The sequence below is a fragment of the Malus domestica genome, chromosome 02, assembly GCF_042453785.1.
Source record: "Malus domestica chromosome 02, GDT2T_hap1".
In the NCBI taxonomy this organism is placed as follows: domain Eukaryota; kingdom Viridiplantae; phylum Streptophyta; class Magnoliopsida; order Rosales; family Rosaceae; genus Malus; species Malus domestica.
The window spans coordinates 20,126,424-20,153,639 of record NC_091662.1 but is presented as its reverse complement, the minus strand read 5'-3'; the positions used below and the strand labels follow the sequence as shown (position 1 = coordinate 20,153,639).

Here is a 27,216-nt window from a genome sequence, read left to right as displayed (position 1 = left end):
GAATCAAATCATTGCAGTAGTTCTAAGAAAAAAAATGATATAATGTAAAAATTACATCAGGGATCATTTTTTATGATAAACCTATGGTGGAGCATTGGGAGATGAGTTCTCCATGAACTTGTCTTTGCACAGACGGCGACGTTGCAATTTAGTCTGGAATGGATTGTCTATCCCAGGAAGGGAATCAAATCACATGTAATTTGGATGGTGCATCTAAGGGCAGTATCGCTTGAGTTTGGCGATGTTCCACTTCTTGGTGATCGAGGTTCCATCCATGCATTCCATACTATAGTTGACAGAGAGATACACCAAATCACTATTGAACTTAAATGTTGTCCCACCAAGGCATGTACAATATGTCTTACTTAATTAGGGTTCCAAATAGTTAGCTAGACTATCTCGATTCCATGATTTTTGTCAATCAAATATAAATCACCATGAGAGTCAAATAACTTGGAAACCAAATTACTTAACCTTTAGGTAATTTGGTTCTTCAAATCGTCTTTGGAAATTGGCACGACCCTTTGATTTTTTTTATATTTTTATTTTTTAAAATCGATAGCGTTAGTCAGTTAAATTGTTAGTTGTTAGGATGAAGGGAGATTGGTGGGATCAAACTCACATCAGGATGCATAAACATACTTGCTTTTCGTCAATGCGGCAAAACACCATCTGCCATGACCCTTTGATTTAGGATAACTCTTTGAAAATCTTGTCATACAATTTTTATAAATTAGCAACGATCCTCACAACGACCGAAAGTTATGGCCTGTAAAATTGGGCATCGGAGTTTCTACTTTCTACAACAAGTGCAGGTTGTTGTGTTTTACAAATTTTATTTTAGTTTATGATGTGAGTGAACAATCGAGAAAGTAACTTTTTGGAACGTCTTCAAAAGTACCAGGATTATCGTATTATGCATGTCTGCATGCAACAGTCCATATGATTGGATAAATCTAAATTACCTATTAACAAAGTTTTCTTTGTCAACCAAAAAATAGTGAAAAGACAATTTGATCTTCAATCACAAAATAAAATTATGAGCAGCAATGTAATTTCGCACAAACTAAATTTTGTTATTTTGTTCCAACCTCACCCAAATTCTCTCTCTTTCTCAATAATGATAGTATCTGTGTTCAATTATAAAAATAGTCAATGTTTAGTTTAAGAAATAATGATAATACTAATATTCATTTTAAGAAATAGTCAATATTCAGTTCTAGACATAGTCAATGTTCAATTTAAAAAAATAGTAAGGAAGGGAGAGAGAGTGTGTGTGAAAAAACATTAACAAATTCTTTATAAGGTGCCGAAATCAAAACAAATGTTATAATGCACTCGGAATCTTCATATGTATTATGAAAACATATTAACAGATACACTTGAAAACTTAAAACGCCACTTAATTAAGTAAAAAAAGTAGCCATATAAGATCAAGTTCCATTGCATCCAGTGAGCCTTCCAAGGAAAAATGGCCCCTTGGACTTAAGACCTTGAAACTGAGGCTAATAATTGTATGGTCATTAGTATCCTTATTCCTTATGGCTTCCCAGATGACTCCTCAAAATATTGTTCTCATCCGTTAGCTTATGAACCTGGGTCAAAAGCCGCTCAATTGTTTCACTCTTCTCCTTGTTTCTCCTTATCAACTCAGCTTGCTGCTGCATATTTTCCTCAATGAGTTCTGAGAACTTTTCATTAGTCCTTCTCATCTATTAGTTTTCTATTTTTTATTATATTAAATTTTTCTTCTTTCCCTTAAAATTTAAGAAAAACTAACGAAAAGTTCAAAAAAAAACTTTTCTTTTAATGAAAAGTCATTTTTAAAGGTATAGTGAATAGTACCTGGGAAATGTATAAATTTGGTTTTTCATTAAAAGTGAACAGTATAGAAAGTGTTTTGTTAAAACTACCAAAAATTTAAAGGAAAACTAATTAAAAGGACTTGGAAACTTTGAGTTTTAACCATAAGGACAAAATAAAGGGTGAAGTGAATAGTACCAGGATTAACTTTTTAGTGTAAAAATGTAGTTTTTCGTTAAAGTGAACAATACCAAAAGCTTTTCATTAAAGTTCTCAAAATTTAATCATTTTCATTAAAATTTAAATCATTTTCATTACTTGACATAAGTGAAATTCTTTTCCAAAGACATAAATTGAAGGAAATGTTCTTAAAAATAATACGTTTTGACTGTGTTTTCACTATTTTAAGAAGTTGTTAGGAAGTATGAACTAATTGATTATACAAGGCATCTTGCATATACAAGCAAATTATTGTGATGAGTACTCAACCAAATGATCTAAGGAAAAGGATGGATTGCAAAATAAATTAGAACTCTGGTTGTCTTGTTACACTTTCGATTAATTATCGTACTATATTTCTAATATAAAAACAAACAATTCGTTGACACGATATAGTGCGTCATATAAAATACATAGTCAACGTTAGTTATCCTCGTGATCGGCTGTATATTATTAAACTAATATCAAACAGCTTCAAATGATGTGTAATATGTTCGTCATGTACAGTTAGAATTAGATAAATAGATTAATAGTTGCATTAATATAAGTGGTAATACATCAACCTCAATTTTTTTAGGCAAAATGATAACGGTCTAATATATATATATTTTTTTAACAATCGATATTTCCTACAATAAAGAAGAGATGTGAGTTTAACCTCACAATATGTTAGCAATAATGTAGTTCAAATTATAATGCCGATACAAGCATTAAGAAAATATTCTGGGTTAAATTTAAGAGATCCTCAATCTAAACAGACTTAAAAAAATATAAAAGGGCAACATGGTCAAACTAGTTATCACCATATTAACGAATTTGAGAGCAAGATTAGCCCTAGAATAAGCAAAGGAACGCATCTAAGTCATCCACACCTAAACTTCAAGACTGAGGAGATGAAACTTCAAATCTTTAGGAACTCCATTACTCATGAAAAAAATCTAACACTTCATGTTTTGACACATATTCTGCGCACAAAAATTGTATGTAATGAATAGGAGGACATTCTTTGATAACAACCATTACTGACTCCGAAGAAGAACTGACAAAGAACCAACTAGTATATATCGATACCACCATGAGTTTGTTGCTCAACACCATCAACGAAGCTAACATAAACAACGAAGTAGACCTAAGAGGAGACGATAACACACGAACACAAAATCAAAATACCACTAGGAGAGGCTCACAAATAACTTCACCAAGGGGACACTTATAAACGGCAATGACACTTATAAACGGCAATGTACTAAAACAGAAAACAGCTCTGCAATTATCCAGGAGAAGAGGATGAGGAAGGCTAAGAGAAGGGGGAGAGGAGCTGCCACCGGCTCGAAGCCGGAGCCAGCGGCTATAGATTTTTATATGTACAAAAATGAACATTAATTTAGAACGTCAACAGAAACATGGAGACATAAGGACTGAAAAAGGGGTATATTCAATTCGTCTATGTCGTGGTTGTTTGCATATGTATATAGGGTAGAGAATTTAAAATCGTAAATTACGTAACCTTATCATATGTCAAATTCATTGCCTCCTGAAGAAACGCAAAGAATGTGCAAGAACTAGCTGTAATGACAAACTCACAAACTATTGACCCTTAACTATCGCAAACTAATTAATTATCTCGCAAACTAATCAATTATCTTGTATTTAAGCTTCCATGATCCTGATTAATTAGCCAAATCACACATATAGAGATCTATAGAGAGAGAGAGAGAGAGAGAGAGAGAGAGAGAGAGAGAGAGTGAGATGGAAGAGGGTAGGGGAACAGTTTGTGTAACTGGTGGAACAGGATATGTCGCTTCTTGGCTGATTATGAGGCTTCTTCAGCATGGTTACTCCGTTCGAGCTACGGTTAGATTCAATCCTGCAGGTAACTCAGATCAGACGACCAACAAATTCTATGGTTTTATAGTCATGTTGAATGTTGTTGAGTTTTGATGATAATGATCAATTTAGTTAGAAGATATGTATGAAATTCTAGTTGACATGTCACTTCAGTTTTCTACCTAGAAGCTATATCTGAACATATAAGTTTATTGTAATTCTTATGCAATGCGTTATACGTTACTATTGCAATTGTTTGATCTCATAATCTAACATGATCGGGACTAGACAAACATAAAAACATCCCAGCACGGCGAACTCAGAATGTTGTCTATGTGGGGCGTTAAAAATTCAACCAATATATATTTAAGTATAAAATTTCAAAGTTTGAATGTTACTGGGAGATTAGAATAATGTTATAACTTGTCTATAGTGTTTTGAAATATGATTTTCTCTGCTTAATGCAAATCAATAGTAAATTTGAGCTAAAATGTAAAGTTTTTTTTGTCATTTAGTGAGCCACACAAAAATTTGTGAGGGATGGATATAAGTTAAAGAACAACATTTTGGGGCGGTTTGTTTCTATAAATTGGTAGTTAAAGGGACAAACTTTCATCTGTGTGTGGCCAGTGGTCCGCTGGTGAAACATTCTAAACACATACACAACACACACATCTTGTTTTTCTCCACGCATTGCCAATTCGTTTCAATTGTATGGCATAGTTCTATCGTGTTATTAAACGTGCACTGAAAGTATGACGGCAGTTATCTATCAATGAATGTTATCAATTTATGTGTGAATGAATGGCATCAGTAGTTTATATGTGTGAGAACTAATCCAACATCATTCCGGATGTTACTAAATTCAGTGAAATATTAGTCCTATAATTGTCCAATTTCTTTATCAACTTAATCTTTCCCCATTTTTCTTTTTTCTATAGATTTCCTTTGTGGCCTTTTAACATATAATTACATGAGCTCATGTTTATATACATCTAGCAGCTGAAAGCAAGAGAGATATCAGCTACCTAACAACCCTACCAGGAGCATCGGACAGACTCCAAATCTTCCATGCAGATCTCAACCAACCTGAGACTTTTGATGAGGCCATCCAAGGCTGCACCGGAGTCTTCCACCTTGCTCACCCTATGGACATTGATAACAAAGAGCCAGAGGAAACTGTGACCAAGAGAGCCCTAGAAGGAACCCTAGGTATTTTGAAGGCATGCCTGAACTCCAAGACTGTGAAACGCATCGTTTACACTTCTAGTTTGGCAGCAATATTGTTCAACAGCAAAGGTTTAAGTGAAACTGATGAAAATACATGGAGTGAGATCGATATCTGCAAAAGCAGCGGTCTTGTAGGCTCTTCTTACTTGGTTTCTAAGACTGTGGTGGAGCAGACGGCTTTGGAGTTTGCAGAAAAACATGGATTGGATGTTGTCACTGTGATTCTTCCCATAGTTGTTGGACCCTTCATTTGTTCAAATATTCCTTCTTCGGTGTACATGGGAATGGCTCCCATTTCTGGTACTTTTCTCTTAAACTATATGCTTTTGTTAACGATATATTTGGCCACACACATGCAGCTTAGTGGTTCATTCCATTTTTGGACAATCTTTCTACTATAGTTCAATCCATGCTTTTTCTTATCTTTTGAGTGGCTCAGATTCGTCCGGTTATAAAATCTCTTAAATTTTTTCACGATCTAATTATTAATTTCAAGAATGCAAATTCTAGAATTTTTCTTTCTGATGTATCTAATTTGGAAACAAATAACCATTTGTCGTGTCATGTTTGATAGGTACTCTTTTCTAATTGCGCTACATTCTGGCAGCATCACGAGAGACATCAAGTCTTTTAACAAATTTTGTTCATCAAAATGACGAATGCGTCAATATTTTAAATCTGGGTTTATTTTAAACCATATTTACTATTAGACAGTATATTAATGAAAACGTGCATTGAAATAGTATTTCGTGAACAAATTCAGTATTCTAGTATGAGATCTTCAATCGTTTTTTTTTTTTTTTTTTTTGTGTGTTTTGTTAATTTTGTAATATTTTGACCTATGTAGGTAACCAGGATCTATGTAAGTATCTTATTAACACATATATGGTGCACATAGATGATGTAGCAAGTGCACATATCTATCTTCTGGAGTACCCTAATGCAAAAGGAAGGTACATTTGTTCGTCAGTGCAAACATCGATTCATGAATTATATGAATTTCTTCCTCCAAGATACCCCGAACTTCAAATACAAATACCAGAGTGAGATAAATTGTTTCTTCTCTAACTATATTGTTATAAAAGAAATGCTAGAATCAATTGTTCATATGTTGTAAGTTAATTGTGAAGGGTTTTCACAACATATCCAAGTCATTTACAACTTGATTGAAATAGGCCTCACAACCAATTTGGCACTTGTTAACGGATAAGTAGCCACTTGTCCACACATGAACTACTTATTCTAGCAAAACTTATTTTTATTAACACTAGCATATAGGCACACACAAAGTGTGTGAGAAATTTTTTTATTTTTGTTCTTGAAATAGAAGGAGAGAGGAAGGGAGTGATAGAGAATGTGGGAGTGGGAAGTTCTTTTTTTTTTTTTTTTTATATATATATATAATTAGAGATATGTAAGGATCACATGTAGGTGAGACTTTGAAAAAAAAAACAGCAAAATTCGGTTGTGTGAAATTACATTCCTACCCCATATTTCTTATTCATGTTCTGTTTTAATTAGAGGGTTAAACTGATAATTTCATAGAATTTTGGTTGACAATAAGTGTTTTATTAATTAGTAGAGATAATATGGCCTCCTTTATGTTGTCAAATATGTTGAGGCCTATATATTTACCCTCTTTTGTAATTTTTTTTCTTCTTCATTTTCCGTTTTCAGTTACTTAAAGGAGGTCAAAGGTTACAAAGGAACTAAGGTCTCTTCAAAGAAACTGTTGAATACTGGATTCGAATTCAAATGCGGCCTTGGTGAAATGTTTGATGGCGCTGTTCAATCCTACAAAGAGAAGGGTTTTCTTTAATTCATGTTTTGTACAAGTAAATATGCATTGTAATTTGTAGTCAATACTCCCCTGCGATGTGTGAATAACCAGTTTTACTTCCCCCCCCCTATTTTTTCCTCCCAACAAGGTTCTGTACTTGGTTCTTATTGGTATTGACCCGTGCATGGTTTAAGAAATTCTTGTTATGACGAGCCTTAAAGACGTGAATATAATTGTTGGTAATTTTTAAATAAACATACTCATCCCTACTCATATAAATTCAACAATAAGATAATGTAAGTATATAATACAAGTATATGACCAACGGAATTCAATTTCACATTACCAATATAACCACTAACCTGAAGAAGTCATTTCTGCTAGGGTTAGGGTTCTTCTGCAGCTCGTCACTCACTGTACGCAAGGCTCAATTTATAGGGCTTAAGTTTCTTAGGTTTGCATGTCAAGTGAGAGAGCACAGACTCTAGCATTATAAGAAACCCTAAGACCTCGTTTGGTATGCTATATAACACATCAGATAGGACTAATAATATAGAGTTGGGTGTCTGGTGTCCGTATGTATTAAATAGTCACCAGATTAATAGTCTGGCCTAACTTATTTCATCCGGCTGACACCCATTTAACTATACATCCCAAGACCACAGGATTATTTAGGAGGGTGTATTCAATTAGGATTTTAAAGGATTATAATTCTTTTAATGAATCTAGGGGTATTCAATCATGATTTTAAGTGATTCTCTGAAATTCAAGGTGTATTTAATTAGAATTTTAAGATAGTTTATTAAAATCCTTAGAAATCCGGCTGTATTCAATTAAGATTTTAAAGAAGTTTATAATATTCTAGGTGTATTCAATTAAAAATTGATTTTAAAGAATTTGATAAAGTTGAAGAATTAGAGGGAATTGAAGAGATTTCGTAGTGTATTTTAAGCATCCACAAATCTCATCTCTTCCCATAAGATTTTGAGAGAATTGAATCAAAATTTTATATGAATCTCTACAAATCAATTAAACTCTATAAAAATTCATGGATTTATAAATCCATTAAAGTCTCTCAAATTCTCAATTGAATACACCATTCTTAGTCAGGTAGAAAACTTGCCCCTCTCACTATCTTGGTCCCTCTTGCATCGCTTGCTCTCTCATCTAAATCCTGGGTTGTTGTGCCCTCCTCCTCCTCCTCCTCCTCCTCCTCTTTGTTCCACGCTTCTCCTTCTATTTTTCCTGCAATCTTTCTTCTTCTTCTTCACTCTCTTCTACCCTCCTATTTTTCTTGCAATTTTCTTTCAATTGACTGAATTTGGTTATTATTCTCTCTAATTTTGCAATTGATTATAATTTTTTCTTTTAATTAAAATATAGGGTTTGTCAATTTTCAGATCTGAAAAAAAATTAATCTAGTTTTTTTTTTTTGCATGTGCGCCATCTCCCCTGCCAGAAGAACACTACTCACTACCTGGTTTGTTTTTCTGGTATTGGTCGAATCATTTGAAAATAAATCAATTGGGTTGGGTTTTTGGCAAGAATTGCAAAGATCCTGAGTTAGGTATGTTGAAAATTTGAACCCAATTGAAGAAATGGATTGGGCGATTATTTCCAGCTTCTTGAGTTTTTTGGTGAATTGGGTTATTATCTCTATGTTGTAGGTTATATTCAAGATGGGGATTGAAAGTGCATTTGATTTATTTTATAGGCTCCTGGCATCTGGAATGAAGCCTGATGAATTCATAATATCAAGCATGGTGGATGCAGGTGCTGCTTGACTACAGCAAGATTTGGAGAGTAGATTGATAGGATGTTTACTACTCATGTGAACGGGCTTAAATCTCCTATTTTACTTGCAAGAATCACAAGGTTATTGTAGTATAAACGGATCTCGCAAGGTCGTCTCCACAGGGACTATTAAATAATTCGAAACTAATTAGATTCCATTTAATTATTGTAAAGTAGAAATTGAGGTGATTGATTTTATAACCTAATTAAAATAAAATAAAAACGAAATTAATGAATTAAAATAAACAATCTGCAATATTAGAGCTGGAGAGAAAAGAAAACAGTTTTGGGAGAATAAAATTAAGAAAGCACTAGGGTTTCACCATCACCTAGCAATCCTATGAATTTTTACCCATTACTTATGATCTATACATGCCACTTTGAAGGTTAGATTTTCCTAATTCATATTCTACTTGGAACCTCCAACATAGAACGCATATCTAAAATGCAACCCGTCCGGACGTTCGGATCAAATCTGAACATGAAAGATTCATTATGCTTTATGAAAATGAAAAACCATACAATCCTTAAGACGTGATATTCATCCTAAGTGAAATTACAATTATTAATCACAAGAAGACATCGTCAATTTCAGGGAACCTTCCGACCAAAATTGCATCAAATTACTTTTCTAAAGATCCTAATGGTGATCAGGCATTAAGACAATTAGATAGTTTTTATCCTGGAGATTAACAATTCAAAGTATGCATGCAATCAATCATAAGCAATTAACTAAAAATCACATATTCATGCAGAGGCTCAAGGCTTCGCCCTAGCAAAAGAAATTAGTTCCGCATATTCATAATTGAAATCATAGAAAATATATTCAAGAAAATGATTGAAAGCACCTTCAAGTAAAAAGTCATCAAAACCCTAACAATTCTCTCTGTCTCCAAAATTGCATAAAAGAAAGCGTAAAGAAAAATGGTAGACGGCCAAGCAATATATCTGCTAAGCCTCCACACAAACCCTAAAAACTAAAATTAATAATCCAATAAACTAGGAAACATAACCCTAAATTAAATGGTAAAATTCGCCTAAAATCTGAACAGCCATGTTTTGGACCCATAAACTGCTCCAAAACTGGCCCAAGATAGCTGGATTTAATGTTTGGAATATTCTGAACACTTTTCCAGAAGGCCACGAACCCATCCGAGATCATCTTGGGCTCCAAAAATGCAATTTAAGCCCAAAAACGTCATTTTCCAGCACTGCGCACTGCTTCTTTATTTCATTGCCAGAAAATAACCGTTTGGTGGAAAAATCCCAAAGTTTGATACGATCAAGCTAAGTGACTCACGAACGTCCTCCAACTGGAATTACTCCAAAATTCGTCCATTTGGTCCTGTTTTGCTCCAGAGGAAGTCGAAAGTCCTATATTGAAAATACAATTCAAAGTATCAAAATTCTTCCAAAATATTAACCAAAATATACTAAGATTAGGGTAAAATATATAATATAAAATCTACTCATCATAGATCCAAGGATATGATGTAAAAGTTGGAGTTGAAAAATTCACCATAGTTCCAAATTCATCAATCATCAAAATTTCTCTTTAAAATAATGACATTTTTAAGTCTTTCTTATCTGATAGAGTCCCAAACCAAACACAATATAAATAATAAGGTTATTAATCTGATATTGCACCAAACGTCCGACTAATTCAGTCAGTACTATCCGATGACTATTCATCCTATCTGACTGAAATAGTTAGTCCAGTTCAAACTGTCAAACGAGGCCTAAGTATACAAATCCATAATAGCTAACAAACATAATTAATCCTAATCTTTTACAATTCCGGATCTCTAAAGACGTGATAAACAAGTGTTTGGTTCTCTATAGAACTTACATTCTCTCACCAGAGCTAATACTTGTTTAACACTATACAACTCAATATGGAATTATTCTTGAATGGCTGTGGAACAAAGTTCTCAATTTCAAGCTGTGATCATCAAGCAGTATTCATGAAGAACTAGAAGGAATTGTACTTATCTTTCATGAGTAACATAATCACTTTCATGAAACTAACCGATACATCAAACTCCAACAAGATATTTACAACGGAAGGTGTGACTATATATGTACCGAAAAACACATCTAACTCATGGTCCTGTTTAGAACTGATAAGACAGTTCATCTTGATGCCTCAAATTGAAGTCCTTTGGTTGTTCATCTTTATAACAATTCCACGAATTGTCACTCATCATGTATTCATGTATACATATGATAGGTCATCTTTATAACAATTCCACGAATTGTCACTCATTAGGTATTCATGTATACATACATACTATCATGATTAGATGTGTACTTTAGGGAAACTAAACAACCTTTCAGCATTTAACTTTATGAGCGAAGAGTTCTTCAGTGTTAATACTTGAATGCATATTTCAAACTTAACAACTTGTAACTGAAGAAATAAATTTCTGGAAAGAAAACTAACACACAGCTCCCACTAATTTGTTGCATCAAAACCAGCTAATACTCCCATTTTTGCAACATGCTTCTTCAAAGGATCTGTAATCATTGAACTAGTCTCCAAGTAATCTATCTTGACCAAGCGTGTCGTTACCTTTTCTGGAGCAGTGAGATACTTGATATCCAAGTTTCTTGTTGCAGCCGACCTCTTATTATTCTTCGAAAGATTATTGATGCATTATTGTCACAGTAAATTTGAATTGGCCTTGAGATTGAATCAACAACTTGCAGTCCCATTATAAAGTTCTTCAACCAAATTGCCTGACAGCATGACAAATATTCTGACACCATAGTTGCAGCTACCATTGTGTCTTGCTTTACACTCCTACAAGAGACTGCCCCATAAGCCATCGTAAAAACATAACCTAAAGTTGACTTGAGGTCATCTGAGCATCCAGAAAATTCTGAATCACTATAACCTTCCAAGACTAAACTATTTGTCCTTTTGAAAATCAACATGTGTGTCTTGGTTCTTTCAAATATATCTCAGTACTCTCTTTGCTCCATTCCATTGAGCTTTTCATGTATTGGACTGACATCTACCAAGGACACTGATTGTGAAAGCAAGATCTGGTCTAACTGTGCAGACTTAAACTCCCCACTAAAGATGCATATGATTTACCTTTCATGATTCTCCTTTCCAAATCATTTTGAGGACATTGTTGCTTACTTAACTTATCACCTTTCGAAATTGGCATTTCAATACTACCACAAGAAGACATGTTGAATCTCTTCAAGACTTGCTCTATATAACCCTTATGTGATAATCCAATCAAACCTCTCCTTCTGCCTCTTATTTTCAATCCCTAGGATATATGATGCCTCTCCAAGATCTTTCATCTCAGAAATTCCTTTTTAGAAAAGACTTGGTTTCATCAAACAAACTTTGAGTATTTGTGGCAAGCAGTATATCATCTACATAAAGCAAAATGATAAAACTACTCCCACTGATCTTCAAATAAATATAAGTGTCTGAGGATTTGCAGTGGAGCCATGTTCCTTAACAACTCGATGAAATTTAAGGTACCATTGTCTTGATGCCTGTTTTAGTCCATAGATGGACTTCTTCAACTTGCAGATCAAATGTTCATTTCCTTCTTCTCTAAAGCCCTCTAGTTGCTTCATGTATATGCATTCTTCTAAATCACCATTTAAGAAAGCTGCTTTTACATTTATTTGGTGCAAAACCAAATCAAAATGTGCCACCATAGCCAATGATGGACACTCAAAATTTCCTTATAATCAACTCCATCTCTTTGAGTGAACCTTTTTGCACCTTGCCTTGTGCCTCTCTATATTCCCATCAGTGTTCTAAAAAACGCCCTAGGTGGCCGCTGGAATTTATGCCAAATCATTCTTAAAATCAAGTACGGTTTAGTCGGCCACCTAGGCGCTATATAGGCGATCTAGGCAATGGTAGGCGGTGGTAGGCGGCTGTCTAGGCGCCCTCGTTGGAGCCTCAATGGTTCTCCATTCTGCTGCGATCTGACGAGAAGAGAGAGAGTGGACTGGAAATCTCCGGAATACATACAAACCCCACTTGATCGTTGAATGAACCCACCTAGATTACTTCACAAACTGCTTTCTGACAAGCTGTCCGCACCGATGTTGCTTGATAGTTGGGTATTTTTGGATTCTTTTGGGCTTTTGGGTTGAAGGTTGGGGTTTTGAAGTAGCTTTTGGAGGTGGTGGAAGAGGTCTAATGATGGGAGAGAAGAGAGGAGAAGCAACAACCCCCTTTCTTGAAGACATAGATGAGGCGATGGAAACGAAACTGATTACAATAATAGAGAGAGAGAGAGAGAGAGAGAGAGAGGGTGTTAACCAAAAAGTAGAGAGAGAGAGGGGCACGATTTGGTTATTTTAATTAGTTGATGGAAATGAGGAGTCTTATAATACAAGAAAGATGTCTGATGCAGCAGAAGACATGAGGAGAAAAAGAAAAGAAAGTGTGGGGTGGGTTGGGATGGGCTGGGCCATTTTATATGCTTACAATCTTATTAACTTTTAAATTGGGGTTAATAATAACAGCACATTATAAGTATAATTAGCTTTTGTTATGATAAATTTAATTAAATTAATAAAAATTATAAAATCTGCCTAGTCCCCTAGGTCCCAGACAGTCATCCGACTAGCATCTAGTATCTTTTAGAACCATGATTCTCATTCAAATCTCTCTTGGTTTTAAATACTCATTTGAAGCCTATTGGCTTAATTCCTTTTGTATGTTCCATTAACTCCCAAACCTCAATATTCTCCTTTGAGATCAGTTCACTCTGCATCGCCTCCGTCCATTTATCAACATTTGAACTCGAGACAGCTTCTATAGAGGTTATAGGATCATCAAACTCTAACAAATTAATGTAAGTGTCTGTTAGGTACACCAAATCATCTGAAATTGTCAGTTTTCTTACCCTAGTTAATCTTCTTAAAGGAGCAGGATCATGTTGAACAATGATAGTGCCTTGGTTTTGCTGCTGTTGATTCATTGGTGTTCTATTGCTCTACCAACTTGACTAATGACATCATTTTGAGCTAGTTCTTGCCCACTTGTGCTTGCACCATTGTTAGCTTGTAAGTCATCATCAACATCGTTCACACCTTCCTCTACATGTCCAGTGGTCTCAACTATTGTTGTTGTTGTTTTGTCTTGTTCTATCTTGACTCCATTTCACCTTCTTCTTCAAGGATGAATCCATGAATCCATCAGTCTTAGAACCAGATTAGTATCCAAACCATACTCTAAGAACACTGTCTTACCAGTTTCAACAATTTCGAATTGTTACCAGGGCATAAAATCTGAATCACTTTGAACTTTAAGCGTACCCTACAAAGAAATGGTTGACTGTTTTAGAATCAAGCTTTCTGCCGTTAGGATTGTAAACTTTTGCTTTTGCCTTATACCTTTAAATATGTAGATGGTTATTGTCAAAATTAGATTATAACCGAAATCAACCCAATTAAGTCCAAATTTTAATGCTCTCAAGTGTACAAATCGTAGTATAATATATCAAGCAAGCAGAAGATCATTCCAACTAAGATTGTTATAATTCTAATGATCTAACTCTATTTAAATTGCACTTGAATTGCAATAGAAAAATTGATGATTGGAGAAAGAATTTTGAAATTGTGATTGTAAATGAAAATGAAATGAACTTAACTAAGTGATGACAACGACAATGAAAACAAATTATAATTCAATTCTGAAAGATACTAGAGCATCCGATTCACCATAACCAATCCTACTCAATTCCAACAGTTAATTATTAATGAATATACATCCAACTTGACGGGGTCTAGTTCCTCTAATTCATATAGTATCCACAACATCTAGATTACTACGTATACTCATATGTGCTAATAATCTATGGCATCTAGACTACCAAGCACACATGTGTTCATTGGAACTAAATAAAAGACCGCGTGAAACCTAGTGTATGACATCTACATCAAGGAATTCATGGTACCATTTGCAAGGCACTAAAACTGAATTAACAACATGGCATTTGTGTTAACTCGCATCATATACACTCAATTCAAACCCAAGTGGTAGCTAATCACATAAATTAAAATCAAGTTCATAAGCAGATCAAAATGATACTCAAGGGAATGCAAATTCATAAATAATTAAACTGAAACATTAAACAATCATGGTTAGGCTACATCGTAACCCTAGCAAAATGAAATTAGTTCCAAAACATAAGTACTGAATCCATCATAAAATTGAAAAGAAAATTTAGTTAAAAAAAGCTTGAAAAATGCCGTATTCTGCCGCACCTCAATCTCCCAATTCCATCTCCAACTTGTCTCTTTTTCTTCTCTTCTTCAATTATGACCAGGTTCCTTCTTTGATTCTCCAAAAGCCCAATTTATTGTCCAGCCGTTTCTTTTCATTTTCCGTAACCGACAATAGCCAATTTTATATATAAAAAAATAGAAGATGATAAACTCTTGAATTCCTTTATTGCCACTTTGTACATTAAATCACCTTCACTGATTTCTATTAGACGACTTCTTCAACTCTCTGCATGATAATGAACGACAATAGCATCTCCCTGTTTGACTTCCACCATATTTGAAAATAGCAATATCTCCCCTGCAATCGAAATGATTGTGAAACCAAATATCCCGAATTTGTGCTCTTGTCAATTACCCACGAATTAGAAACTAATTTGAATTGGTGTTTCACCATCTTTCTCTAACTTTTTTTCAGTTGAAATCGCTTGCTCTGCTGCTACTGTATGTCGGTTGTGACTCCATAAAAATAAGATTGTTTGGATTAAAAGTTAACTTTGGGCTCAAGAAAGGAGCTGGCCCAAAAGGAGGCCCGAAAGGGAAGATAGCCGAAGCCCAGTCGAAACCCAGAAGGCAGAAAGAGCCTTTTCTGACTTGGTGCAGCTCATGAAGACCACTTGCTTACCTATCCAAAGGCCAAGTGGTATAGACTGATCAGCTACACAGCCCATAAAGTACTTGATGATGGCAGTACATGTAAAAAAGCCGATGAGTCATCACCCTCAAACCGCATTCGGGCAAGGCTGCTGCTACAAAAAGCCAAGCCGAGTTGTCTATATAAGAAGAAGGAGAAACCAGAAATAAAGACACTCAATCAAACAAACAAATGCAAGCACAAACTCTGCTCAAAGCCAGATTTGCCTTCAAATCAAAGCTGTAGTCAGCCTTCATCCCTTTCGGGACAAGCCTTTATCCCCCTCGGGATAACCCTCTCTTCAACCCTTTGTAATAACTCTGCTACCTTGTTCAACCTTGCTGTAGTATCGATTCATCTTTTGTAATCTCTCTCTATCCCTCTAAGCTTTTAGACCTTTGACAAAACTACAAAGATAGGAACCTGCAAGACGAGCAACCTTACCCGATAAGGTTTAACCTTGCCCGACCTTCTTCGCTTTTGTTTTTGTCTTTTCAATATGTTGTATACTTCCAGTTATATGCAAGTTATTTCTAGCAATATGACTATTAAAAGGCTTTCTCAGTACTTGAATCCGATTTGAATATATCGTCAGTGTTCAAACCAGATCCAAGTCCTAAGCCCTCGGGCATGTAAATCTGATCAGTTAAAAGTCCTTGGCCTCAAGGCATAAAAAAGAACCTTATGTGGACTTAACCCATCCACGACAGTCCTTGATAAACGAGAAGTCCGAAGTTACTTGGGGCGCAAGTAATCAACCTACCCTCTAGTTTTCTTTCTATTATATCATGATTACCATAGAACGCTTGAGCATGGAATGGATTCTAATGGAAAGCCTCAAGGCCTACACCTAAGGCCCCACAAAGGCATCTATTTGGATTCATTCCGTTCTGCGATCTAAAGAGTCGAAGTATAAGAATGAACTCTGATGGGAAGCCTCAAGGCCTACACCTAAGGCCCCACGAATGCACCTATTTGGGTTCATTCTACTTCTTGGACTCGGGTAATCAGAAGTATAATAGTTAGAAAACTCCGGCAATCACGAGAACAAATATGATGTGTTCGAGCACCGGTTTAGTTATTGATGGGAAGCCTCAAGGCCTACAACTAAGGCCCCACAAAGGCACCTGTTATAACTAACACGGTTTCTTGGATACATACATATATGCAACTAAATCGCGACATCCATTTTACATCTGCCATGCTAAAGATGGCAGTGGCACGCCTGAGCACCTAAATGTTAACCTTGATTGTGAGCCTCAAGGCCTACACCTAAGGCCCCACAAAGGCACCTCTCAAAGTTAACGTTGTCCTTCTCTTTCAGCCTTGCCCGATGAGCCTTGCCCGAAGAGCCTTGCCCGAAGAGACTTGCCCGACGAGACTTGCCCGACAACGCCCGAAAGTGAAGCAGAAGCCCGACAGCAGCCCTCGTCGGCCAGGAAACATCCCCGACGAAAATTCCTGACGCGAACATAGTTTTGGCACGCCCGGTGGGATCCCTCTGATCAGAAGATATATGTCAAAATGCCAGAAGGTTTACAAACCACGTTACTACAAATGTTGCAAAGGTTGGAGAAAGCTTCCACCGGCTTCAGAAAAGAAACAGACCTGGTTCCTCCCGAGGGAAAGAGACTTAAAACCAGCCCGCCTGAAGAGTTGGTGGTAGACAAACCTACAGTTCCCTTTTCAGAAGTCCCTGTAAATATGATCAATATGACATGGGTTGAGAAGGGAAAAGAAAGAATTACAAGGGAACCAGAAGAGAAGAGATTGGCTGAAAAACCTACAGGAGGGGTGATTAAAACAACCGAATATCCAAAAGCAGCCATAATCAAAGGGATGGTTATGTGCAGTAAGTGCCAATGCAAGTGTGAGCTCGAAATTCCCCCGGCTGGAGTCCTCATTGACCGTGAACTAATCAGGAGAAAGGAAGAAGACGTCAGAAGAGAAGCCCGCGAAAAGATTAAGCAGGCAACAAAAAAGGACACTTCTCGAAGCGTTTTTCAACGACTAGGAGGTGATTCCCAACCCAAAGCTTTGTCAGAAGTATTTCGAAACCATGAAGTTTCTGAAGAAGCAAAAGATATGGAAGCCAAAATACAAAGGGGTACAGATCATCCTCAATATGGCCAGATGGGGAGGGAAATCAAGAGGATTGATGGCATGACCAATCCTGTTAGAAAAGAGCATCCTGCCTACCTCGGGCGAAAATGGTATGTAGTCGGGAAGAACGGACAGCTTACCAAACCAATGGGAGCCTCCATGGTCAGGAGGGTTCAAAGACAGCACAAAGCCTACATGAATGCCCTGAAGACCCCCACAACATCCGAATCCTCCAAAAATCACAAGTTGGAGAAAACAACATCTAGGGGAAGTAGTCAACTCCGTTGGAGAAGTAAGAAAAAGGTGGAAAAGGCCAACAGCAAGACAGAAGGCGAGGGGGATCACGTGCCGCAAAGCCAACATCCTGGGAAGTATAGGATCTTGATGAGAGCTCAAGAAGATCTAATCATGGTGCCAACCCCTGGGTGGAAGCCAGAGCCTATTTGCTTTGGAACTATTTCATCTGAAAAGAGACTTCATTCTCTGCCATTGGTGGATCCTTTTGGTGAAGTTCCAAAACAAACACTGTATGCGGACTTGAACCAACAACAACAAGAGGGGGCACCAGAACCATTACTTCCAGCTGATGCGATGACCTGGTTGGATGAATTTATGGACCAGATTGGGGGCAATAAAGAAGATCTGCCCTAGCCTAGTAATTTCCATATCAACATGACATATGTGTTGTCCGCCACGTTTGGTGCCAGACCTGATTAACCCGCTACTATGGAGGGTGATTACTTGACAACTGAGCCAATGATGGCACATGTCAATGTAGAGGTAGTTAAAGAAGAAAGCTCGGGCAAGGCTGAATCTTCAGAAGCATCCAAAGGCGGTCCTCTAAGGATTTACACAGATGAGATGGTGTTTAGCTGCCCGAACAGCTCGTTGGCCAATCATCTGAAACCCATATACGTTACAGCTCACCTAGAAGGTGTGCCCTTCAAAAGAATTCTAATTGATGGAGGAGTAGCTGTTAATGTGTTACCAGCCAAGCAGATGAAGAAGATGGGAAGAGGCACGGAGGATCTTATTCCCACAGACCTCACAGTCTCTAGCTTCTCAGGCGCTATCACTAAGACTCATGGGATATTGCCTCTAGAAGTGGATCTAGGATCTAAAAAGATAATGCTGGCATTCTTTGTGGTGGACTGCACTTCCACTTATGGGGCCTTACTCGAAAGAGATTGGATCCACCAAGGTTTGGCCATACCCTCTACTTTTCATCAACAAGTGGCTGTTTATCATGAAGCAGGCATAGAATGACCAGGCTTTTGAGAGATGGTAGAGGCTAAATCACGGCCATTTCTCCCCACAGCCAATGTTGCGGAAGCAAGTTTCTACAACCCCAATGTAGGAATCTTGAAGTGTTCAGGAGCTGACGAGAACGGCCGCCCTACCAAGGTGACGGCCTAAAAGCTTTTGGAACAAGGAATGTTCCTTACTAGAGAGGAGTGGGATAGACCTTGTATCCTCATGCTCCTTACTAGAGAGGAGTGGGATAGACCTTGTATCCTCCCAAATCCCCTACACCATCAATGACTGAACAAAAGAAGAGAGATCAGGTAATGGCAGTCAGATCCCTGATTAAAAGACTGTTGGTGTATGGGAAGGGAAGAAGGCAAGAAAGGGATTTCTTGGACAGGGAAGAACAGGAATGGCAGGTGGGAACTTCAACCAGCCAGCATGAAAGCAAGGAGGAATCTTGCAGAGAATAACTGGATAGGGCCATTCAAATGGCCGAGTGCATATATGATCTAGACGGGCCAGACGACTTGCCCGAGAGCCCGGAGCTGGTCGAATTTTTGTGTACAGAACCGGATAAGCCACCACCAGAAGTCCAGGATCCTCTGGAAGTTATTAATTTAGGAACAGAGGAGGATCCGAGACCAATACATATCAGTGGTTTAATGGGGGTTGATGATCGGGCAAGGATTGTTTGTCTTTTGCAAGAATTCAAAGACTGTTTTGCTTGGCATTATACCGAGATGCCAGGGTTAGATCCAACCTTGGTGGAACATAGAATGCCCATCAAAGAGGGATATAAACCTGTCAAGCAAGCACCACGGAGGATGTCAAAGAAGATAGAAGAAAAGGTCAAAGAAGAGATTGAAAGGCTAGCGAAAGCTGGCTTTATCAGACCAGCCAAATATGTGGAATGGTTAGCCAACATCGTACCCGTTTTAAAAGCTGTAACAAAAGCGGTACGATGTTGTATGGATTATAGAAATATTAACGGCGCTACACCAAAGGATGAGTATCCCATGCCCATGGCCGATTTATCCATAGATGCAGTAGCAAAACATAAAGTCCTATCTTTTATGGATGGGAATGCCGGGTATAATCAGATAAAGATGGCTCCAGAAGATATACATAAAACAGCTTTTAGGTGTCCCGGTCATGTGGGGGCATATGAATATCTAGTCATGCCATTCGGGCTCAAGAATGCTGGTGCAACTTACCAGAGGGCAATGAATGCCATCTTTCATGATCTAATTGGCCAGAGAATGGAGGTATACATCGATGACATAGTGGTAAAGTCCAATACAGAAGAACAGCATCTGGAAGATCTCAGACAGACACTAGTAAGGATGAGGATCCACAAATTGAAGATGAATCCAAAGAAGTGTGCGCTTGGAGTAAGAGCGGGCAACTTCTTGGGATTCCTGGTGCATCAAAGAGGGGTAGAAGTGGATAAGAACAAATCTCGGGCAATAATGGAGTCACCTTCACCTACCAACAAGGTGCAACTCCAGAGGTTACTAGGCAAAATTAACTTTTTGAGAAGATTCATTGCTAATTTAGCAGGCAAAATCCAGCCGCTGACTCCTTTACTAAGGTTGAAAGATAAAGAGAAATTTGAATGGGGACCACCGCACCAACAGGCCTTTGACAGCATCAAGGCCTATTTAACTTCTCCACCAGTGTTGGTGCCACCTCAAAGGGGAAAACCCTTGAAGCTGTATATTTCTGCCTCTGAAAAGTCAATCGGGAGCTTGCTAGCCCAAAATAATGAAGGCGGGAATGAGTAGGCAGTGTACTACCTCAGTAGAATTCTGACCGAGGTAGAAACAAGGTATTCCCCGGTAGAGAGATTATGCTTGGCTTTATATTTCACTGCCAGTAAATTAAGGCATTACATGTTACCTTGTCACGTGCACATCATCGCCAAGACAGATGTGATAAAGTACATGTTGTCAAAGCCAATGCTCATAGGAAGGATTGGGAAATGGATTCTAGCTTTATCGGAATTCAGTTTTCAGTACGTACCCCAAAGGGCAGTCAAAGGTCAAGCAATTACCGACTTCCTGACCGAGCATCAAGAATCTTCAAGTGAGGTGATCAATATCCCGGGAAGCTTAGAGGTTACTAGCATTTGGATCCCGCCGAGAAAAGATATTTCGGGCAAAGAAGACTGGGTCCAGCAAGAGATAAGAAGAGTGGCTGGTCTTTGGATCACTCATTGGAAGTTGTATTTCGATGGATCCCACACTCAGAAGGCTTCAGGAGCAGGAATTGTAATTGTAAACCCTCAGGGAGTTTATCATTATTATTCATTTCTCTTGGACTACCAAGGGAATACTAATAATCGGGCAGAGTATGAGGCCTTAATTATTGGTCTGGAAATCTTGATGGATCTGGGGGCAGTAGAGGTAGAGGTCTTTGGGGATTCAGAGTTGGTAATAAACCAGTTAAATGGGGAGTTCAAGTGCAGACATATTACCATGGCGGGGTATTACTTGGCAGCTACGCAATTATTGAATGTCTGGGATTCTGAGATATCAGTCAATCATGTTCCCAGGGAATCCAATTTAGCGGCCAACGAGATGGCACAACTAGCCTCAGGAGTGCCAATACAGGAGAGGAAATATGGGGTAGATGTCGAGATCCAAAGAAGAAACCTCCATTCCATCTTAGAAAGGGGATTCAGTCTAGATATAATGGTGCTAGAGGCCGAGATAGAAGATTGGAGGTCACCTATTATTCATCATTTGAAGGATCCTTCCTCGCCTACAAGCAAGAAGGATAGACAGCAAGCAACCAAGTATGTCTTATGGGCGAAGAACTTGCTAAGGAAAACTCCAGATGGGTTACTGTTGAAATGCTTGGGCCAAGAAGAATCCATGAGGGTAATGGCCGAAGTACATGAAGGAGTATGTGGAGCACATCAGGCTAGAACGAAGATGAGATGGTTGCTTAGGAGGTATGGTTATTTCTGGCCCGACATGGAAAAAGATTGTAAGTTTTATGCCTGAGGGTGTGAAGAATGTCAGAGGCACGGACCTCTCCAGCATGTGCCCTCAGTGCCTTTAAATCCAGTAGTCAAGCCTTGGCCCTTCAGATGATGGGCAATGGACTTCATCGGGCAAATCTATCCAGCTTCTAGCAAAGGGCATATCTTCATAATTGTAGCAACGGATTACTTTACCAAGTGGGTGGAAGCATCAGCAATAAAATCCATAACTTCAGCCACAGTAAAAAATTTTATCGAGACCAAGATCCTGCACAGATATGGGGTGCCCGAAACTATTGTGACAGATCGTGGACCATCTTTTATTTCAAAAGAAGTTTAGGAGTTTGCAAGTAAGTACAAAATAAAGATGATCCAGTCCAGTCCATACTACCCGTAATCAAATGGCCAGGCAGAAGCCAGTAACAAGATCCTGGTCAACATTATCAAGAAAATGGTGATTGATAGCCCAGAAAAATAACATGAAAATCTGGGGAACACTTTGTGGGCATACAAAACTTCTAAAAGAGCAGGAACATGGACAACTCCTTATGCTTTAACTTTCGGGCAAGATGCAGTGCTCCCCGTGGAAATCAATGTGAGTTCTTTAAGAATTCAAAATCAATTTGGATTGCATAGTGAAGAGTATGTCGAAGCCATGTGTCAAGGAATTGAAGACTTGGATGCCGCCAGAATTGAAGCTTTGAACCAGATTCAAGAAGGGAAGCGAGCCGTTGCCCGAGCTTATAACAAAAAGGTGAAGATGAAATCCTTCAAGGAGGGAGACTTAGTATGGAAGACAGTCCTCCCTCTAGGAGCTCAGCTAAAGGGCTTTGGGAAATGGAGCCCGACATGGGAAGGTCCTTTCATTATTAGTCGCGTTTTGGATAGAGGAGGATACTACTTGGCGGACCTTGAGGGAAACAGGCATAGACATCCCATTAATGTTAGATTCTTAAAGAAATATTGTCCTACGTTGTGGGATGTCAGAGACTGTTATATCGAAGAAGATGCAAGGTAAGGCAAGCTTCGGGATATCAATGTGCAGTGTATATTTATCAATCATTCAAGAAAATGGAAAGACAAGAGTTGCTGAGATAATATATATTTCATTTCGACAAATTGATAAGATTTACAAAAAGGTCTAAGCCAACGCATTACAGTCAATTCTCTTTCTAGGTGTAATGGGATATTCAGCTGATTTTCCGATGTCTTCATGGATGGAACCCGATTAGATGATCGGGTTGTACGGCCAACATGGGCCTGGTAGAGGATCCTCATACAGGACCATCGCCATAGGTGATGGTCAAGCCCGATTTATCACCACAACAAGCGGGAAGACGAGCCTGCGAGAGGAAACCGTCTGACCAAGGGTGTTGGAGATAGTGAGGTGTTCGACCAAGAGTGTTGGAGATAGCAGTCTTTTAAGGAAAGCCTTTTTTCTCACGAAAAGGGAGTTTTAGGAAATCCCACTCAAAGCCTAAGGAACCCATTGCTCAGTTTCTGAACGCTCGAAGATGATGGAGGAAAAGGCTGAAGAAGATTTGATGGCTTGACAGAAGAGATTTCGAGCCAGAATTTATAGAGCCCCAAGGGATAGTTCAAAGGTCGTGAGAAGAGCAAGGGGCACGGGGTTGCCTTCATCCTGTCTAGAAAACACGAAGTTCCAAAAGATTGAGATGCACGCATGCGGATATTCAATCAATGATGGCGCCTGGGATTCCAACCTTAGCATTGATTGAAGGGGGCACTGTTTGGATTAAAAGTTAACTTTGGGCTCAAGAAAGGAGCTGGCCCAAAAGGAGGCCCGAAAGGGAAGATAACCGAAGCCCAGTCAAAACCCAGAAGGCAGAAAGATCATTTTCTGACTTGGTGCAGCTCATGAAGACCACTTGCTTACCTACCCAAAGGCTGATTAGTGGTATAGACTGATTAGCTACACAGCCCATAAAGTACTTTATGATGGCAGTACATGTAAAAAAGCCGATGAGTCATCACCCTCAAACCGCATTCGGGCAAGGCTGCTGCTACAAAAAGCCAAGCCGAGTTGTCTATATAAGAAGAAGGAGAAACCAGAAATAAAGACACTCAATCAAACAAACAAATGCAAGCACAAACTCTGCTCAAAGCCAGATTTGCCTTCAAAACAAAGCTGTAGTCAGCCTTCATCCCTTTCAGGACAAGCCTTCATCCCCCTCGGGATAACCCTCTCTTCAACCCTTTGTAATAGCTCTGCTACCTTGTTCAACCTTGCTGTAGTATCGATTCATCTTTTGTAATCTCTCTCTCTATCCCTCTAAGCTTTCAGACCTTTGACAAAACTACAAAGATAGGAACCTGCAAGACGAGTAACCTTACCCGATAAGGTTTAACCTTGCCCGACCTTCTTTGCTTTTTTTTTTGTCTTTTCAATATGTTGTATACTTCTAGTTATATGCAAGTTATTTCTAGCAATATGACTATTAAAAGGCTTTCTCAGTACTTGAATCCGATTTGAATATATCGTCAGTGTTCAAACCAGATCCAAGTCCTAAGCCCTCGGGCATGTAAATCTGATCAGTTAAAAGTCCTTGGCCTCAAGGCATAAAAAAGAACCTTATGTGGACTTAACCCATCCACAACAGTCCTTGATAAACGAGAAGTCCAAAGTTACGTGGGGCGCAAGTAATCAACCTACCCTCTAGTTTTCTTTCTATTATATCATGATTACCATAGAACGCTTGAGCATGGAATGGATTCTAATGGAAAGCCTCAAGGCCTACACCTAAGGCCCCACAAAGGCATCTATTTGGATTCATTCCGTTCTGCGATCTAAAGAGTCGAAGTATAAGAATGAACTCTGATGGGAAGCCTCAAGGCCTACACCTAAGGCCCCACGAAGGCACCTATTTGGGTTCATTCTACTTCTTGGACTCGGGTAATCAGAAGTATAATAGTTAGAAAACTCCGGCAATCACGAGAACAAATATGATGTGTTCGAGCACCGGTTTAGTTATTGATGGGAAGCCTCAAGGCCTACAACTAAGGCCCCACAAAGGCACCTGTTATAACTAACACGGTTTCTTGGATACATACATATATGCAACTAAATCGCGACATCTATTTTACATCTGCCATGCTAAAGATGGCAGTGGCACGCCTGAGCACCTAAATGTTAACCTTGATTGTGAGCCTCAAGGCCTACACCTAAGGCCCCACAAAGGCACTTCTCAAAGTTAACGTTGTCCTTCTCTTTCAGCCTTGCCCGACGAGCCTTGCCCGAAGAACCTTGCCCGACGAGACTTGCCCGACAACGCCCGATAGTGAAGCAGAAGCCCGACAGCAACCCTCAACCGGCGCCAACCTCCAGGGGAGCTGTGTGCTCGTTGGCCAGGAAACATCCCCGACGGAAATTCCTGACACGAACAGAGATAAAGCGAATGCAAGCCTTTTTTTATTCTGTCGGTTCGAGTGGAAGAAAACTATCCCTTTAATGTGGTAGTCACATGCCAAAGTTTGTTTCACAAAATTGTTGACAAGTCAACCGCTCCTTGTTGGACAAAATGACAAACTTGGATAAAAGTTTAATTAAGAATAAGTTTAGCTTTTTAGTACTAGGGCTTAACAAGATGACAAATAATTCCCAAGATTAAAATGGAGCCTAACAAGTCTTTGTGCAAGCCAATAATATTGCAATTCAATCATCTCTTTTCCCTAGCTATAAAGGCACTAAAACATGTACATTCTTTCATTTAAATCCAACATATCATAAGAAAAATTGTTATAGAATTAGTGGATGAATAATGAATGCCCACTCAAAGTTGTAACGACTTAGTAATAGTAAGTAATAGTGTTTGATACTTTCAAAAGTATCATCATTATATTTTGATGGTTGTAGTTACGAGAGTCGCTCTATAAATAGAGTATTCCGTCTGTTATCAAACACACTGCGAAAGAAAGCAAGAGAAATAATATCAGTATCCCTCACTCTCTTTATATGCCATCCTTTTTGTGTTATAGCTACTAAAGTTATAATGTGATAATTTGCACCAGCTTCGCTCTTGTCCTTAGAAAGGTTATCTCTCTAACTTTTGCCTATTTATAACACGTTATCAGTACGACTCTCTAACCTTAAATAGTTTCCATCTACCTTCACCGAAAGAAAGAAAAAAAAAGTTTCCTCTAAGGATTTTATTATTCATCTTCTTCCTCTGCCTCAATTGCTGGACATACCTTTGCGAAGAACTGTTTGCACCATGCTTGCTTTTAGTTCTCAACCTAACAATTACATATATCTTTGATTTCTTGTTTGGTGTAGCTATTGATTATTAACCTAGTGTTTATTTATATTTTACTGCAATCCAAGATGGTGCGGTATCATCGCCTATCTTGGACTGCAGATTTAATTTTACTCCAAATTTTAGGTGGAGCGGTATAATCGACCATCCTACCCTGCATATTTAAATTTGCCTGTTGTTTAATTTCATTGCAATTTTAGGTGGTACGGTATAAGCGCCCACCCTACTCTGCGTATTTAAATTTTCCTGCTGTTGAAGTGGTGCGGAATAATCGCTCATCTTATAATTGTTTCGATGAGAATAGTGTTGTACAATCGCTCTTCTCATTAATTATGAAAATCTCGAGCCTGAAGTTTTGAGTGCTTATCATTTTTGGCCCGAAGATCAAAATGAAAAATTTGTAAAAACCCGAAGTTCTAACACTATATTCCTTTAGGAATACATATTATTACAAGTTCTTACACGTCTCATTTTTCTTTCAGAAAAGAAAATTGTGAACTTAGCAAAGCTTGATTTTGCTGCCTTGGACATTACTGGGAAGAATTACCTTATCCGGGTACTGGATACCAAGATCAATTTGGAAGCAGGGAAGAATTACCTTATCTGGGTCTTGAAGATACCATTAGGGAAGAGAACAGCTCATCCTCTCAAGATCGGGCAAAGACCTTGATCTTTATTCGTCGCCATCTTGATGAGGGACTAAAGAGTGAATACTTAACAGTTGAAGATCTGTTAGCTATTTAGAAGGCCTTGAGAAACAGATACAATCACCAGACAACAATTATTCTTCCAAGAGCTCACTATGAGTGGACTCACCTAAGGATTCAGGATTTCAAGTCAGTGGCTGAGTAAAATTCTGCGTTGTTCAGAATTACCTCTAAGATGAAACTCTGTGGGGATATCATTACTGAGGAAGATATGCTGGAAAAGACTTTCAGCATATTTCATGCCTCCAACGTGCTTTTGCAGTAGTAGTATAGCGCGTGAGGCTTCACTGAATACAACCAGTTGATATCTGTGCTCTTGGTAGTTGAACAAAACAATG

The 27,216-nt window shown here is 38.2% G+C and overlaps 2 protein-coding genes and 1 long non-coding RNA gene across 4 annotated transcripts; 2 read left to right on the top strand and 1 right to left on the bottom strand.

Moving 5' to 3' along the window:
- The first annotated feature begins 3,584 nt into the window (after positions 1 to 3,584).
- LOC103406043 (protein BRI1-5 ENHANCED 1) lies at positions 3,585 to 6,985 on the top strand. Of its 2 annotated transcripts, none has more exons than XM_070810797.1 (4): positions 3,585 to 3,895; positions 4,852 to 5,379; positions 5,927 to 6,032; positions 6,757 to 6,985. In XM_070810797.1, exons 1-4 carry the CDS (start codon positions 3,772 to 3,774, stop codon positions 6,896 to 6,898), a joined length of 900 nt encoding a protein of 299 aa, XP_070666898.1. In that variant the 5' UTR covers positions 3,585 to 3,771; the 3' UTR covers positions 6,899 to 6,985. The 2 variants fall into 2 exon arrangements, with proteins under 2 accessions (XP_070666898.1, XP_028955039.1); XM_029099206.2 differs by having other exon boundaries at positions 3,586 to 3,895; positions 5,927 to 6,122.
- A 6,352-nt stretch (positions 6,986 to 13,337) lies between these two features.
- Positions 13,338 to 15,396, bottom strand: LOC139190477 (uncharacterized). Its single transcript, XR_011574712.1, has 3 exons — positions 14,909 to 15,396; positions 13,892 to 13,958; positions 13,338 to 13,812 (listed from the first exon to the last, which is right to left on the bottom strand). It is a non-coding gene; the product is annotated as an uncharacterized lncRNA (long non-coding RNA).
- Positions 15,397 to 20,854: 5,458 nt separating this feature from the next.
- LOC114823209 (uncharacterized) lies at positions 20,855 to 21,919 on the top strand. The gene has a single exon (XM_029098646.2). It carries the CDS (start codon positions 20,855 to 20,857, stop codon positions 21,917 to 21,919), a length of 1,065 nt encoding a protein of 354 aa, XP_028954479.2.
- Positions 21,920 to 27,216: the final 5,297 nt, after the last annotated feature.

Bases quoted from the DNA above. Each gene is read 5' to 3' on its own strand.
- LOC103406043 (XM_029099206.2), top strand. From the start codon at position 3,772: ATGGAAGAGGGTAGGGGAACAGTTTGTGTAACTGGTGGAACAGGATAT. The intron at 3,896-4,851 runs GTAACTCAGATC...TACATCTAGCAG, and splicing joins GGTTAGATTCAATCCTGCAG to CTGAAAGCAAGAGAGATATC. The intron at 6,123-6,756 runs GTGAGATAAATT...TTCCGTTTTCAG, and splicing joins CTTCAAATACAAATACCAGA to TTACTTAAAGGAGGTCAAAG.
- LOC114823209 (XM_029098646.2), top strand. From the start codon at position 20,855: ATGTTGTCAAAGCCAATGCTCATAGGAAGGATTGGGAAATGGATTCTA.